The sequence below is a fragment of the Crinia signifera genome, chromosome 8 (assembly GCF_055691185.1).
Source record: "Crinia signifera chromosome 8, ASM5569118v1, whole genome shotgun sequence".
Taxonomy (NCBI): domain Eukaryota; kingdom Metazoa; phylum Chordata; class Amphibia; order Anura; family Myobatrachidae; genus Crinia; species Crinia signifera.
This window is the reverse complement of record NC_139224.1, coordinates 111,345,673-111,362,838: the sequence shown is the minus strand read 5'-3', so window position 1 is coordinate 111,362,838 and position 17,166 is coordinate 111,345,673. Positions and strand designations below refer to the sequence as shown.

At 43.9% G+C, this 17,166-nt stretch overlaps 1 protein-coding gene across 3 annotated transcripts in view; it reads left to right on the top strand.

Moving 5' to 3' along the window:
- Positions 1 to 17,166, top strand: part of LOC146026374 (dimethylaniline monooxygenase [N-oxide-forming] 2-like) — a 149,410-nt gene that overhangs the window by 112,303 nt on the left and 19,941 nt on the right. For all 3 annotated transcript variants that reach the window (XM_083156995.1, XM_083156994.1, XM_083156996.1), the window contains one exon: positions 1,402 to 1,544. In XM_083156995.1, coding sequence (XP_083013121.1) covers positions 1,402 to 1,544 — 143 coding nt within the window. The remainder of the gene's footprint in view (positions 1 to 1,401; positions 1,545 to 17,166) is intronic.

Below are 17,166 nucleotides of genomic sequence, written 5' to 3'. Positions count from 1 at the left end.
AGTAAATGGCAAAAATACGAATACGCCCAAAAAAATCATATTTTCTTATGAAAATACGATTTTTTTTTACGAATTCATCTTAGTAAATTTCCCCCAAAGGGTCCTGTTGAAGCATCTGAAACATATTGCCCTAACTATATCTTCCAAAATGCCAGGTGAAAAAACACAGGATTGGCATAGAGGGGTTTCCTTCTATGCGCACGTGTTTGTGTATATATCTAAGTGTATATATAATGCACAGTACAAAAAATACATACACATAAATGTACACATAGAACACATAGGCCCTTATACTGATCGGTGCGGAAATTCCCGCATGCGGACGGACCGCCGATGTTGATCGTCTGCGCATGTGCAGAGGTCACTCTGCGCATGTGCAGGCGATTTCGCCGCACGGATTCTTTATACGCCGCACAGGGGGCGTAGAGGGGCGTGAGGGGCTACTTAGCCTCATTACCCTATGCATACGCCCCCCGTTTCATGGGCGTTCCCATGCAAACGCGGGGCGTATGCATGGTAATGAGGCCGTGACGCGTGGGTACGGGGCGGGCATCTGACATCGCCGGATGTCAGCTGCCCGCCCCTATACATGATTTCACACGGACAAGTGTCCGTGTGGTCTTGTGTTGCGGGACCTGGTGGAGCGTGCGGCCCTGCATTCGATGTTCGGCGACCATCGAATGCAGGGGCTGCTCCCACCATGGAGGAGGCGTATCCCCGTACAATTTCATGCGGATCGCCACATATCCGCATACGGACGGCAGGTGGCGATCCGTATGGAAGGCGGGGATTCGCCTGCACGGTTGCGGCCGCATATTCTGATCGGGCCGCACCGATCAGAATAAGGGCAATATAGATAAAGATATACACACATACAGTATACAGAGAAAACATACATACGAACACACATACAAACACATTAAACATATATACACGGACACACACACACAAATAGAATATACATATACACAGAACGCATGCATTAAAAACCACATATACATATACACAGACATAGAATGGATACATATACACAGAAGCACATATAGAGCACATACACATACATATGTAATACAATAGAATACCCTGAGGATGCTGCAGTAGGTCATTGCCAGGAATTTGGGGTTGAGCAGGGGCATGTTTCATCATTAGGCTCCGCCCCCAGGGCTAAATGCCGCAATTCACAGGTCAGAGAAAGGGGGCAAAGCCTATATGATGCGGACTAAGAGAAGCATGTCATGTTGGCTCTGCCCCTCACCACCGATCCACAAATTGCTGCTGAGTGGCCTAGCCTCCATTTGCAGGAAGCAGGACTACTGAAGGTAAAAAATTATGTTGGGCTTTCTGGGTACTGCAATTTCCTTAATAAATCAATAAGGTGTTATTTGTCTTGTTTCTATAAAGGTATTGGAATATTCAAAGGACAAGTTCTACATTGTCGAAACTATAAGAGGCCAGTTGGGTTTGATGGCAAACGGATATTAGTAGCCGGAATGGGTAACACTGGAGTTGATATCTCAAATGAACTGTCTACAAGAGCTTCACAGGTATATTTCAATAATGAAAAAAGTAATGGAAAGCAGTGCTCATGTAACTTTAAATAATATTCTTAAAAAATATGATTGGACTGATTGTACATTAAAATAAACACATTTTATTTGTCAAAAATGACCATAAAATTCTGGTATTATATAACCTTGTGTGAGGATTATAGACTGTCCGTTCCTATTATGCCTTGGATAATACAATGCCTGGTATACGATAAGGGAAATATAGTTTGTTACCGTCCACCTGAAGGTTGTAAAGTCCGGGCGTTCAGTTTACTCTCTGGGACTCGAGGCCTGGATGTTGTTAGGCCAAATCACCCTCCAGAATAGGGGAGTCACCCACAATTTGTATTCCCAAAAGACTGGTGCTGGGATCCTTAGGTGTTTTCCGGATAATGTCCCAATTGTTATATGGATGGTGGAGGTCCAAATGGAGTGCAAGGTCCAAGGCTGGTCTGGATCAGTCAAATAAGATTTTTAAAAAAGGCAAAGCTCCTGACGCGTTTCGCCGTTTCAACGGCTTTATCAAAGGTGATGGCATGGGGTGTTTGGTAGGGGTTTTTATACCAGCGTATACAGGAAGTGGGGGGAGGTCACATGACGTACAATGAATCATTTAATCAGTCCAATCTATAAAAATTGTAATAAAAATAGAGGAGGAGGGGGCGTGGCCTGGCTGCAGAAGGAGCAAGACGTGAGGTGCCTGAGCTCCGTCCCTGCTGACATCTAATCTGCACAAAATCCCCGGTTCCCGAGGCCATCCAGCCCTACAACCTGATACCCCACCTGGGGAGACCCCAATAAAGGAGTGGGAAAGGCCGCGGAGTCGGGGGACCTCTCTGTGAGGTCCCCGCGGATTGTGGCCTAGTACCCCCTTGAAGCCGGGGGCTCGCGTAGCACCGCCGCCCGCCGGAAACACGGAGCAGAGTGGGAGCCGCATACCCAGCTACTTACCCGGCGGGGGGAGCCTCCAGCTCGGCGGCACCTGAAGGAGGAGCGGCGCTTGCCTGAGTGAGGTGAGGAGTGGCGCAGCAGCCGGCTCTGTGCGAGTCGCGGCCGCCATATTTGATTCCCGCGACGCGGGCCTGAGCTCCGGGAACAGCGGGGAGGCTGAGGGTGGACGGCGGTTGGCTCCCTCCTCTATTCTAACAGTGTCCCCAGGGCTCTGATGGATCTCTAAAAGTGCAGACAAAACGAACTGCTTCACTAATATATTTGCTCAGTGGAGTGTATACAGGGCTGGGTGCATTCAATATATAGGAGGTGGGTGCATGAGCCAGAGGGTGACCCATAACCCCTCAGGATCCCCACAAGGAAATAGCAACAGGGTCCCAGGCTCTATATAGGTTTTTCAAGGCATGTGAAGAGGCTGTGAAAGACTTTGTGTCTACAAACACAAGAATCCTGTAATCTCCTATATACTATCATTCAAACTGAGCTCAAGGCCCTGCTGCTAATTATTGAAAGGCTTTAATTATTACAACAAAAGATCCTCTATTACTACAAAGTTTTAAGCTGACAGGCCAGCTGTTTCAATTCATATTTATTGCTTTCTGATAATATAGAGTACACTGTCGGAACTGTATATATCCAGACTGTGCTTATAAAGCTATATGGTGTAACTCAGCCCAACAGCGCCATCTAGTGTCATAGGAGGAGAACAACAGCCATTCTCCCTTCTCTTGGCTTTATACTTGTGTCAATTTGAAGCAATAAAATAAAAAGGCCTTTTTATACCTGGGGGTGATGTGCACAGAGCCGTGGGATCCCGCCACCCACAGGAATACTCCCAAAGACATCGTTTGATGGTAAAAATGCCTCAGGAATAAAAATGCGGCGCTAACAGGCCACGTGGGGGAGGACATGCGTGAAGCTGCCCACCAGTTATGAATACATTGCCGAAAATCCATCATATGAGTACCCAGACTCAACACACATGACAAAACGCCGCCACAACGGTCCCAAAGAAAAAAAGCCGTCTAAAACAACACAAGCCCAAGCTTTTTGTTCTCTGTTCGGGGCTTCAACACGCGACTCTCTCTCATCGACGTTGAATATACATACCCCCAACCCACGTCCAGAAGATCACACTAACCAGAGCCCACCTCATCCAGCCTCATCGGAAGAAATAGAGATGGCCTCACAGGATCTGACCACCATACTCTCCAAACTTAAAGAGATCCCTACTCGGCAGGAGATACAGGAAGATCTTCTCTCCTCTGAAAAGAGGATCCAGGAATCATTGCAGACTCAAAATGCCACTATTAAATCAGATTTCAAGCACCTTGCAAACCGAGTAGTACTGCTGGAGGAACAAGCAGAGGAGGTAGACACTCAGATGTCAGATATACATGATCTAGTGTCCCGGCAGTCTAGGGCCTTGACAGAACTGGGCCGCAGGCTTGATGATATGGACAATCGTGGGAGGAGAAATAATCTTCGGATTAGAGGTATACCGGAAGACATTCAACCTCAAAATGTAGAGGGCGCTCTGTCCAAAATTTTCAAAGGTCTCATTGAGGCAGATGCAGAGCACCGAATAGTCTTCGATAGGGCACACAGAGCCCTTAAGCCCAAAGGAGCTCCGTCGGAGAAACCCAGAGACATAATTTGTAGGCTTCACTACTTCCAAGAAAAGGAGGAAATCCTGAGAGCAGCACGTCTTTCGCCCGGTCTCACTTTCAATGGGCACGACATCCAGATCTACCAAGACCTGTCATGGACAACTTTACAGCAAAGACGCTTACTACGCCCCATCACGGATGAACTAAAGAAGAGAAATATTAAGTTCAGATGGGGATTCCCAATAAGCATCCAGGTTGTTCATAAGGGTAAAACATGCATCCTTCAAGACCCCGAAGGTGTGGTCTCTTTCTGCAATGCTCTGGACCTACCACCTCCGGTTTTGTCCAACTGGCTGGATCCAATGGAACTGTCGGTTGGAGCGAGACCGCGCAGGGGGCACTGGCATGAGGTCCAACATAGTAAGAAAAAGAAGCACGGGAACCCACCACCAACGACGTCGAGTGGCGGATCAAGAGATCAGCTATCAGGCCAGCAGAGATCCCCGGGGTCTCTCACACCAGACACGTAAATATATGCTGAAACAGGCAAAGACTGTCTAGTTTGTTTTGCGGCTAAAAATCCTTTTCTAGCTTGATGAGAATAAGACCGTTTGCTTTAAAAATGTATGGTATATGATTGCTCGCTTATAGTTTATATATTACATCGAAATAAGTTGGATGGCACTCTGGGCTGGCCGTGCAGCGCATGATCAGAGGTTTTATCTGGTCTTACAGGAACATGACCAAAGTGCATGGCCGAAGTAATATTTCTCGGCAATGCATCGTATAGGGTCATGAGGATGCCAGGAAGCACTCTTGATAAGTATAAATGTGGTCGTTTTTTTTTTTTTATCTTAGTGGAGTGTGCGGCTCGGCTGGTCCAGAGGAAACGCCTAGTTTGGGCCCTATTGTAGGCCACTGTTGCATAAAGCTAATATTAATAATAATTTGGTTCCTGAGTAGACTACTCAGTAGGAGACTGAGGTACTTTATTGTTTGATATTTTATTGTTCCATTTATGCTTTATATTAAGGGCGGCCCGCCCTGTTCTCCCCCATACCCCTCACGCTCTGCTGTAGACACGTAGACCATGGGACGAATTGAGCTTCCCTTGGCTAAAAATGCAGAGTTTCCCATACTTATTGTATGGGCCTATTGCTTAGGCAATAACAGTTTTTCCCCTATAGTTATAGTATGTCCTCGTATGTTCACCCTCCCCACTCCTAACCCTTCACCTAAACCTTGGAAAGGGGGCCCTAATCTATTGATTTGTTTTAGGATCAGATATGGTGGTTAATCTAAAGATAGTGTCCTTGAATGCGAGAGGTCTCAATATCCCTGAAAAAAGATCTAAATTACTGCACTTAATGCACACTGAGAAAGCAGACGTTATATTTTTTCAGGAAACACATTTTAAAGGAGACGCGGCTCCTAGGCTATCATCCCGACATTACCCGACAGGTTATTTTAATAACTTTTCCGATTCCAAATCCAAAGGTGTTGCCATATTGTTTTCTAAAACCATTCCTCTTTCAGATGTTGTAGTGCAGCCTATAGGGAATGGTAGAGGACTTTTAGTTAAGACTACTATATCTAACCAGACTTTCTCATTCATAAATTTATACTTACCAAATAAAGGACAGCTGCGCTTCTTCAAAGAGGCTATGGAATTAGTAGAAGGCAAACTGGAGGGTGTCGTGGTGACTGGGGGCGATTTCAATTGGGCCATAGACCCCGAGTTGGACACAACTACATCCACTACCAATACCCCTCAAAAAGATACAAGACGTTTCAAAGCCATACTACATGACTTCCAAATGATTGACACATGGAGGCTATTACATCCCAAGGACAGGGATTTTACTTTTTATTCCCACCCACATAAGTCATACACTAGAATAGACTATTTGTGTCTGGGACAAAGCTCACTGGAACTGATTAAAGATGCGACAATAGGGCAGATGGTAGTATCCGATCACGCACCTATTTCCCTTACCCTGTCCCTGCAGAATCTCCCTTCCCGACAATGGAACTGGAAATTTAATGAACAGTTCCTTAGGGATGACGACTGTAGGACACAGATTGGAGTAGCTATAAGTGACTACATCGAAACCAATGAGACTGAAGGGATGTCACCAGTCACTATCTGGGAGGCACACAAGTGTGTAATACGGGGTAAATGTATTCAACTAGGCTCAAGGTTGAAAAAAAAGAGGGCAGAATGTAGGGAGGCCTTGTTAGAAAAGATAAAGTCCCTGGAATTGGCACATAAGTCTTCCCTGACATCTGATACCTTCTTGGAATTACAAGAAGCTCGTACGGCACTGAATAGTCTACTCAATGACAGCACGCGCAGAGCGTTTAGACGGTGCAGACACAAATTCCACAGATGGGGCAATAAACCTGGCAAACAACTGGCGAGGGCATTGAGGGCGCAAAGGTCTCTGACCTATATAAAAGAAATGAGAGACTCTGAAGGCCGAACACACTCAAGTAACTCGCAAATAGCACAGATATTTCACAAATATTACACTGCCCTATATAATCTAACCGGGGAGGGCCAGGTGGGAGGGAGGTCGACCATAGAAAGGGACATTCAGGAATACCTATCAGAAATACAATATCCCGTCCTGCCCCAAGATTTAACAACTTCTCTTAATGAACCGTTTACGGAAGAAGAACTCAAACTAGCACTAAAAAGTACTCCATCGGGCAAAAGCCCAGGGCCAGACGGCTTCCCAGTGACCTATTATAAAACTTTCCAGGAGAAACTCCTCCCCCTCTTGTTGCGGGCATGCAACGCGGTATCCACAAAGCAACCTTTGTCGCATCAGTCACTTGCTGCACATATTACAATATTACCAAAAGAGGGGAAGGACCCTTCACTCCCTGCAAGCTACCGCCCCATTTCCCTTCTTAATATAGACACCAAGTTATTTGCGAAATTGTTGGCAAACCGCCTGGCGAATTTAGTCCCTATGGTAGTACACGAAGACCAGGTGGGCTTTGTGAGGGGCAGAGAAGCGAGGGAAAACACTATTAGGGTATTCGACATAGTTGCACATGCCCAGACAACACATACCCCAATCATGTTCCTATCTACCGACGCTGAAAAAGCGTTTGATAGGGTGGACTGGAAGTTTATGGAAATGACCTTGAGGCACATAGGTTTAAATGGTCAATTTTTGCAAAAGATTATGGCACTATATAATGCACCTACTGCACAGATAAGGGTTAATGGCACACTATCCCCTCCGGTCGCTATCGCAAATGGGACAAGACAGGGTTGTCCCTTATCACCTTTAATTTATGTACTCTGTATGGAAGCCCTGGCTAGGGCAATTAGGAATAACTCCAGTATTCGAGGTCTAAGGGTAGGGAAGACCGATCACAGATTGGCACTATTTGCCGACGACCTCTTGGCGATAATCTCGAATCCAGTGGTATCGTTACCGAATCTTATGGGGGAATTCTCAAAATATGGGAAATTATCTAACTTTAAAATAAATTACTCAAAATCTGTAGCACTGAACATATCACTTCCTACCCACACAGTTGAATCTCTCAAGCCCAGATTCCCCTTCCAGTGGGCTACCTCCCATATTAAATATCTGGGTATACAAATCCCTAGCTCCCTGTCCTCTGCGGTCTCTCTCAACTACACTCACTTACTTCGGGTTATTCGCCGAGAATTATCACAATGGGCGACACAGAGATTTTCTTGGCTAGGGAGGATGAACATTATCAAAATGAATATTCTCCCAAGATTCTTATATCTCTTCCAAGCAATCCCCTTAAGGATCCCGGCACAATACCTAGGAGAGGCACAGAGAGTTATTAGTCAATTTGTCTGGGGGGGCAAAAAGCCCAGATTTAAACATGCCTATCTATATTATAGCAGAGATAGAGGGGGGCAACGTTTGCCTATGTTACTAGCCTACTACCAGGCAGCAGTTTTACACAGGGTACTGAACTGGGCTAGAGCAGATGTTAACCCCAAGCAATGGGTTGAATTGGAGATACAATCTTCCTCCTTAAATTTGCAGCACATCCCCTGGATGGCTAAAATACCCTCGACTAAGCTCCCCACAATTGAGGCCACTTTATCAATGTGGAAAAATCTTAGACACAAGCTTGGTCTCTCAACTCCCAACACCCTTCTACTACCTTTTGTGGACAACCCAGAATTTCCCCCTGGAACTTCTGGGACGCAAGCAATTAGGTGGAAACAGCAGGGCCTTACTAAAATTATTCACTTAGTGTCGGGTGGGAAAATTGCTGCTTTTTCGGATTTGAGAGTTGGAAAGGAACTGGCCCAATCAGATGCTTGGTTTTATTTTCAAATCAGACACTTTATCCACTCGAAAAGACCAGATGATACCCTTAAAAAAGAACCAACGCAATTTGAAATGCTATGCTATCGAGCCTCTGAACCCACACATGCATTATCAACAATATATCAATTATTGCTAAGGGGTCATTTTCCTGATATTCCCTCTTTCTGTGAGAAATGGGATAGGGACCTACTACAATGGGGCATAACGATAAAATGGGAAAAACAATTCGAGGTCATGGCAAGATGCTCAACAAGCCTAGAGGTGATAGACACTCAATATAAATTGCTAACCCGTTGGTACAGGTGCCCAGATTTCCTTCATAAAATATTTCCCGCGGTATCTCATTTGTGTTGGAGGTGCGGGGCCTCAAGTGGTACTCTGATTCATATTTGGTGGGAGTGTGCCAAGATTAGACCCTTCTGGGACAAAGTAATACAATTATCCTCAAAGATGTTAGGTTCCCAAGTACCGGAGGGTCCTGACTTCTGGCTTCTCTCCCATTCCAAAATCCCGTTACATAAATACAAAAAGTCCTTATTAAAACACTTGAACAATGCCGCCAGGGCAGTAATACCGACACACTGGAGAGATACAGAGTCCCCAACAATATGGGAATGGTTTTGTAGAGTTGACTTTTATTGCACTATGGAAGATATCTATTATGATGCATTAGATAAACAGACAGACTATATGGCGACATGGGCATCATGGATAGACTTTAAATCTTCGGCAATATATAAAGAACAGGTTCCGTGAAATAAGACGCCTTGAAGCCCTCTCAGCAATGAGTCCACATAGACTTGAGCCCCACTTGACCTGATACACCTTTTGGTCTCAATAGATATGAGTTATATAAAGGCCCCCTGACCCCCCCTTTCATCCCTCTTCATACCCCCCCCTAAGTTTAATCTCCCCGGTTCCTTTGGTACCCACCGTACCACCCTGAGATGCTACGGTGCTTCCTTTTTCCTAGGCATACGCGCTAGGTCACTTATTCTTAATATTACTCTTGACGGAGAACCCCGTTACAGAGGCCCTAATCTTTTTTCTTGAAAAGGTACTCTATTTCTCCACAGACGTAGGCCAGATTTTTCTGTATAGAAATGTTCAATTGTAACTGGCATTGGACTAGGAATGTTTCATTAGATACTGACCATGTATGTTCTTCTGAATAGTGTACCTGTTTATTCTCCTGTAAGAATGTATTACCTGTATGCCTGTATCTATGTTATTATTTGAAAATTAAATAAAGTATACATAAAAAAAAAAAAAAATAGAGGAGGAGGCAGAAACTTAAGACTATAATATACCTACGTTAATTATAATACATTTTGCTAAAGTGCAGTCTTGAAATAACGTAAAATAACATGAAGCAAGTATAATCAAATTGAAAATCTCCCATTGGTGGATCAGGGTCACATGCCACACAGAATGTGTGACTGCTATATTATTGGTTAGAGGTATTGAGTATTTTGTCCCAAGATTGGACAGGCTAGGAAATCAGGAATCAGGTTCCAACAAAATGTATACCCTGAACAACATCCTCTGAGGAAGAATAACTATCAAGCAAGACCCGACCACTCAACACCGTCATACAGACAAAGAACGGAACATACAGACTATACATTAGGAACCCCTAACCCCCTTGGTGCAAGACCAAAAAGGAAAGAAAGACTATACTCGGATGCGGTTAGAACAAATGATTCTGCAGGTTTTTTTGAACAGGGCCAGAGAAGATTAGCACGACCGGAGAAATTATTAGACGCCCCCAAAAGAAGAAGGTACAGCGTAGAGGATGTAGAGGAGGAAGAAGATTGGCATCTAAGAAACTAAGGAATAAACAAAGTGAGAAAGACACAACCAACATCATAAATTTGTCCAGTAAGACACTAACAACATCTGAAACGTCTCTTCTAAGTCGAGGCTTAAAGTTTGCCCCCGGAGTCTTTGTCGGAGCCGGTTCTTTGCGAACCAAAATATCCTGAACCAGCATGAGCAGGGTTCCCCAATACAAGGTGAACAAAACCTTATGGTCATATTGGATTCAGACGACCAACAAGCTCTGAATATATTGGAGGAACTACAACAACAGAATTCTACAACCAACACAGAATCAAAAATAGAAGAAAAAGAAGAAAAAATCTTCGACATTACCAGAGGAAGATTTAAACCTAAATCGGAGTTCTTCCCAATTAAATATAAAGGTCCCACCATCGAAACCTTCTATAAATCAACCTTATCGGATTTCCGAACATTATGCACCAAAATCCATTAAAAAAAAACCCAGATTCAAAACAGATCCAATTTATCAAAATCAGAGAAACAGGCTATTAAAAAACTTACATCAGACAAAACAATAATTATAAAAGAAGGTGATAAGGGCGGAGGACTCGTTGTCCAAAATCGAGAAGACTACGTGTCCGAAGCCCTCAGACAGCTTGAAGATATCTCTTTCTACAAAAAATTGCCCAGTAATCCAACTGCAGTCTTTCTACAAGAACTCCATAACCTCTTAGATGACGCTAAGGCTGAAGGAGTCATCTCAAATGATGAATTTTGTTTCCTTTTTCCTGAACACCCTGTGGTACCTATTTATTATCATTTACCCAAAGTGCACAGTCACTCACCTCACCCCCTGGGAGACCATTTATTTTGTGTATCAATTCACTCACTTCTAATCTTTCTTTCTATGTTGACAATTTTTTACAACCACGAGTATCCACCCTCAGGTCATATATCAAGGATACGACTTCCTTTCTAAATTTAATTACAGACTTTGTATGGAAAGACTCCTACCAATTTCTCACTCTGGATATACAGAGTCTTTATTCAAATATCCCACACCACACAGGCATTGAAATAATTACCGAAAGATTGGCTAGAGATAATGACCTGAGGGTGGAACACCAACACTTTATTCGGGACTCTATTTCTTTTATACTGAAACACAATTATTTTCTATTCTTAGGCACTTTTTATTTACAAGTCATGGGGACCAGATTCGCGCCGAGCTACGCAAACTTATAAATGGGATACGTAGAGGAACAACTAATCTGGGGGGGTGGTTTCGGCGCAAACCTGGCCCTCTATGGACGGTACATAGACAACCTTTTCATTATTTGGGATGGGGATGCACTTTCGGCACAATCTTTTGTTGATCACTTAAATCACAATGAGTTTAACCTAACTTTTACACATCACCTTCACACTTCAAAAATTACTTTCTTAGATGTCTCATTGGAGATAATCGACAATAAAATAATCACTAAAAATCACACAAAAGAAGTGGGAAAAAATGCCTACCTGCACTTCAAAAGCCAACACTATTTCCCATGGAAACGTTCGATCCCCAAAAGTCAATTCACTAGACTAAGGCGAAACTGTTCCAACATAAGCGACTTTACAGAACAAGCTAAAGAGATGTCTTCTGCTTTTTCACAAAGAGGTTATCCACAATACATAGTAGAAAAAGCCTACAATTAGGTGTTAGACCTCGAAAGAAGAGAACTCCTGACCTGCACAAAGAAATCAAAACAAAAGGAAACACCGAACAAAGACATTGCCTATATCTCCACATTCAACAGTTCCAGCACAGAAATCAGAAAAATTATTAAGAAAAACTTCCCAATCCTCAAACAAGACCCTCTCCTGGCTGTATCTCTACCTACCGAACCAACATTATTCTTTGAGAAGAGTAATTCTTTAAAAAGCATTCTGGCCCCAAGCTTCCTAAAAGAGGAAAAACCAAATACCAACATTGGTGGTACATGGCTTCCAAAAAACCCCAAAGGGTGTTTTCCCTGCAACAGAACTAGATGCATAACCTGTGCATATATCTTAAAAACAAAAACATTTCCAATTCCGATCACCAAAAATATATTCACCATCAAACAGTTTATCAACTGTGAGACCGATTACATCATCTACATCCTGACCTGCAGTTGCAATATCTATTATGTAGGCAGGACGACACGCAAAATGAAAACCAGGTTTCTAGAACATAGCCGAAATATTATCAATGGCCTTACAACACACAGTGTATCCGAACACTTTCTAACCTCCCATAAAAAAGATCCAAAAAGTCTAAAAATTCTGGGTATAGAACAGATAGAAGCAACTCCAAGGAGAGGCGACAGATACAGAAATCTTTGTCGCCAGGAAGTCTTTTGGATGCACCAACTGGGCTCAATACACCCAGAAGGCCTAAATGAGGCAGTTGAACTTAATATCCTATTATAAACAGTATATCCACCCCTCCCCCCCCCTCTTGGTTTAGCCCTCCATAACATAAAGTCATATATATTGAAAAATGACAATGCCTGGATGCAAGATACAACGACTCTCTCTCTCTCTCTCTCTCTCTCTCTCTCTCTCTCTCTCTCTCTCCCTCTCTCTCTTTTTGGGCTCCCTAGTCTATAAATGAATTTATGAGAACCATAATTTAAATATGTATTTTCTATTCCTTCAGTGCGTAAATAATAGATGACCCAATACTGTCTATATTTGGTTAATGTATGTATTCTTCAATGGTCAAAACTTCATTGAAGCCCGATCATGTTATATGATAATAATGTTGGGATATGTCCCTTCGATCACGTGATCGGGATAGAGGAAAGCAATGTTCCGAGACCTGTAACCATAGTGATTATGCATCACATGATCGGGATATGAGAAAGGAATGTCTCGCGATCTGTTACTATGGCAACAATATAGCCCAATTCCAAAACCTAGCAAACATAATAACATCGGAAACCGAGCGGGTCACATGACCGGCAACTCTATGACGAGTCTAGTGTCCCGATCACGTGACGGGGATACAAACATCACGTCCAGCCTTCTAATCAGACGATGACGCTCCGGAGTACATCATTTCTGGGACATAAAGGAAATAGACCAAAACTCTCCCAGACTATAATAATTGCGCGCCACCTCTGGTCATACTCCCGCCCTCTGTCTCCATCACGTGAGCGGACGGGAGTACACTTCCGCCCTGAAAACCCCTAAACATTTCTGCCCTACTTCCTGATTTCCTAGCCTGTCCAATCCTGGGACAAAATACTCAATACCGCTAACCAATAATATAGCAGTCACACATTCTGTGTGGCATGTGACCCTGATCCACCAATGGGAGATTTTCAATTTGATTATACTTACTTCATGTTATTTTACGTTATTTCAAGACTGCACTTTAGCAAAATGTATTATAATTAACGTAGGTATATTATAGTCTTAAGTTTCTGCCTCCTCCTCTATTTTTATTACAATTTTTATAGATTGGACTGATTAAATGATTCATTGTACGCAGGGCTATTTTTGTGCAGGCTCCAGCAGGAACTGTGGCCCTTATTCTAGCTCACTCTTTCTGACAAAATATTTCTTAGATGGACAAAACCATGAGCACTGCAGGTGAGGCAGGTGTTACTTGTGCAGAGATAATTAGATTTGGGTGGGGTTTTACATCTGCCTCACCTGCAGTGCTCATGGTTTTGTCCATCTAAGAAATATTTTGTCAGAAAGAGTGAGCTAGAATAAGGGCCACAGTTCCTGCTAGAGCCTGCACAAAAATAGCCCTGATTGTACGTCATGTGACCTCCCCCCACTTCCTGTATACTCTGGTATAAAAACCCCTACCAAATACCCCATGCCATCACCTTTGATAAAGCCATTAAAACGGCGAAATGCGTCAGAAGCTTTGCCTTTTTTTAAAATCTTATTTGACTGATCCAGACCAGCCTTGGACCTTGCACTCCATTTGGACCTCCACCATCCATATAACAATTGGGACATTATCCGGAAAACACCTAAGGATCCCAGCACCAGTCTTTTGGGAATACAAATCGTGGGTGACTCCCCTATTCTGGAGGGCCTAACAACATCCAGGCCTCGAGTCCCAGGGAGTAAACTGAACGCCAGGACTTTACAACCTTCAGTTGGACGGTAACAAACTATATTTCCCTTATCGTATACCAGGCATTGTATTATCCAAGGCATAATAGGAACGGACAGTCTATAATCCTCACACGAGGTTATATAATACCAGAATTTTATGGTCATTTTTGACAAATAAAATGTGTTTATTTTAATGTACAATCAGTCCAATCATATTTTTTAAGAATATTATTTAAAGTTACATGAGCGCTGCTTTCCATTACTTTTTTCGTGTTTCTCTATAGTTCGGATCTGACAAATCCGGCTTTCCAGCAGCTGCCAGTGGAACAGCTCAAGTCTAAGCGCCATCTTTTTTTTCCTCCACGTGAAGGAACATATCTTTTCTATATTTCAATAATGTTTCTTATTTGCTACAATATATTTAATATAGAGCTGTGTTTTTTTATATAAGGACCATAGTGTTTGTTGTAACTTATTCCAGGGCAATTAAAGCTACAGAGGAAACATTAAATAGGAACCCTACTGAAGCAAGGGACAGCTAGAGGTAATAGATATAGTAACACCAATAGTTGTTGAGGTTGAAAAAAAGGATACTTGTGTAATAGCACGGCGCCCGTTACGTAGTTAGCATAGCGTCCCTGTCAGAATCAGCGTAGTGTTCATGCACCTGGCGTGGAGTTGATTTTATAAAGTGTAGTTAGCATAGTCAGTCAGAAGTAGCATAGTGTTTTTGCGGCCAGTGTAGTCAGCATCCCTGTCGATTCAGCATAGTGTTCCCGTGGCCAGCGTATTCAGTCAGCTTTACGCAGTTACCGTAGTCAGTCATAGGCAAAGGTGAAGTGACTGCTTTATTTCTGACGCTGTTTATTAGGAATGGCTGCCGCAGACAGATGAGTCAGTGGCATTTTTTCAGCAGCACCAATGGACACCAAATGCGCTTGAGTATGAAGGAGTGCATGTGGCGCTGCCACATTAAAACCTGCCAAAAGAATATAAGTCTCCGTGTCGCACATTGGTTTCCGGGGGTGTCATATACCATTTCTTACCCTCATCTGTTTTATTTATTCATGGGCAGAGGAGCTCACAAACATATCATTTTGTGAGCGAGAACTAATGTTGTCGGAAAAAGCACTGTGCTGTACAATAACCTTAGGCGGGAGTCCTGCACTGTGGACTTAATGTCGCAGCCCCAACACGGGATTGGCGGTCCGGGAAAAATAGTTGAGGTGGACGAGAGTCTGTTTTTACAGAGAAAAAGTAATGTCGGACGCGTGCTGCCTCAACAGTTGGTTGTTTGGAGGCATATCCAGATACACCGGTGAAGGTTTTATAACACCTGTAGACAGACGTGACGCCAGCACCCGCCATCAACAAATATTTAGAACTGGCGACGACTATATGCTCTGATTGCTGACGTGCATATAACACTCAACAGCTGGAGCAGGCAGGGTACCACCATGCACGGGTAAACCACCGCTATAATTTTGTTGATCCAGAGACTGGGGTTCATACCCAAAACATTGAACACCTTTGGGGATCTTGTAAGTGGTGTAACGAACATCAAAGGGGCACTGCACACCAAAATCTGGACTCCTATCAGGAATTCATTTGGCGCAAAACTGTCGGCGCCGAAAACGCTTTTCAGCGGATTCTTTATGCCCTTACTCTGCTCCTAAAGGCTGACACAGTAGACAACACAGATGTTGACACAACTGCATCAACTTCAGCTGCAGTTTCAGTAAATGCAGAAGCTGAAGAATAACTCATAAGCGTGGTGAGCGGCCGTGTTACGCGTCCCCCTGACTTGTTCATACCCCCACTATCCACGTTGGCGTGGAGTTGATTTTATAAAGTGAACCCGAAGTGTGGCAAGCGCAGCGAGCCCCGCGAGGTGCCGCGGATTACTTTACATGTATTCCGTGTCCCCTCGCTCGCCATGCTTTGGGCTCGGTGGCTCGCTGCGCTTGCCACACTTTATAAACTCAACTTCACTCCGATGTGGATAGAGGGGGTATGAACAGGTCGGGGGGAGGCTTAATTTGTTCCCTCTCTTTGGGCTGGCGTGGATAGTTGGGGGTTTGAAAAGGAGGCATTTGCCAGTATGTAACATGGAGCACTAGCAAATGCCTCCTTTATTGTGCATAAGATGCACTTGCGCCTGCATACCCCTTTTGTGCATGAGACGCACGTGCTACCGAACCCCCTAACCCAGTCTCCCTGAAGCGGACATGGGCAGGGTTGCCGTACCCTGCTGCAATAATTACTGAGACGCAGGAACTTCTGAGACACTGGCCGTTACCGGCGCTGTGTGAGAGGTGCTCACTAGGCTTGCCATGGACGCCAGGGACAGAGCCATGGATGCCGGGGAAAGAGCAGGACTGCCGCGGAGTCAATACACTAACTAGGCAGCCGTTGGGCTGTCACTACAGTAAATACGCTAAGCAGCCCTTGGGCTGCCATGGAGTCACTACACTAACTACGCTAGGCAGCCCAGTGGCAAACGCAGGATTTTTAGAGGGGGGTTTCCAAATGTAATCCAAAATCTCCCACTCTGCATTGGGGGAATGGTAAAAGCCCTAAAAATTGGTATTTTTATACACTGGATACTGTATGGAATAGAGTATTAATATTTAACAGTACACAATAAATATGCAAACATTATAGAACCAGTACTGTACTTTCTAAGCTCACAATCTCCCACTTCATGGTAAAGCTCCTGTCTCTTCCTACTGGCAACTGCTCTCTGGTTCAGTGTGATGTTTGATGGCTCAGGTCCACACATACAGTAAATGTGGTAGAAGAAGCTGGTACACTGGGCATGTGCAGCTCTGC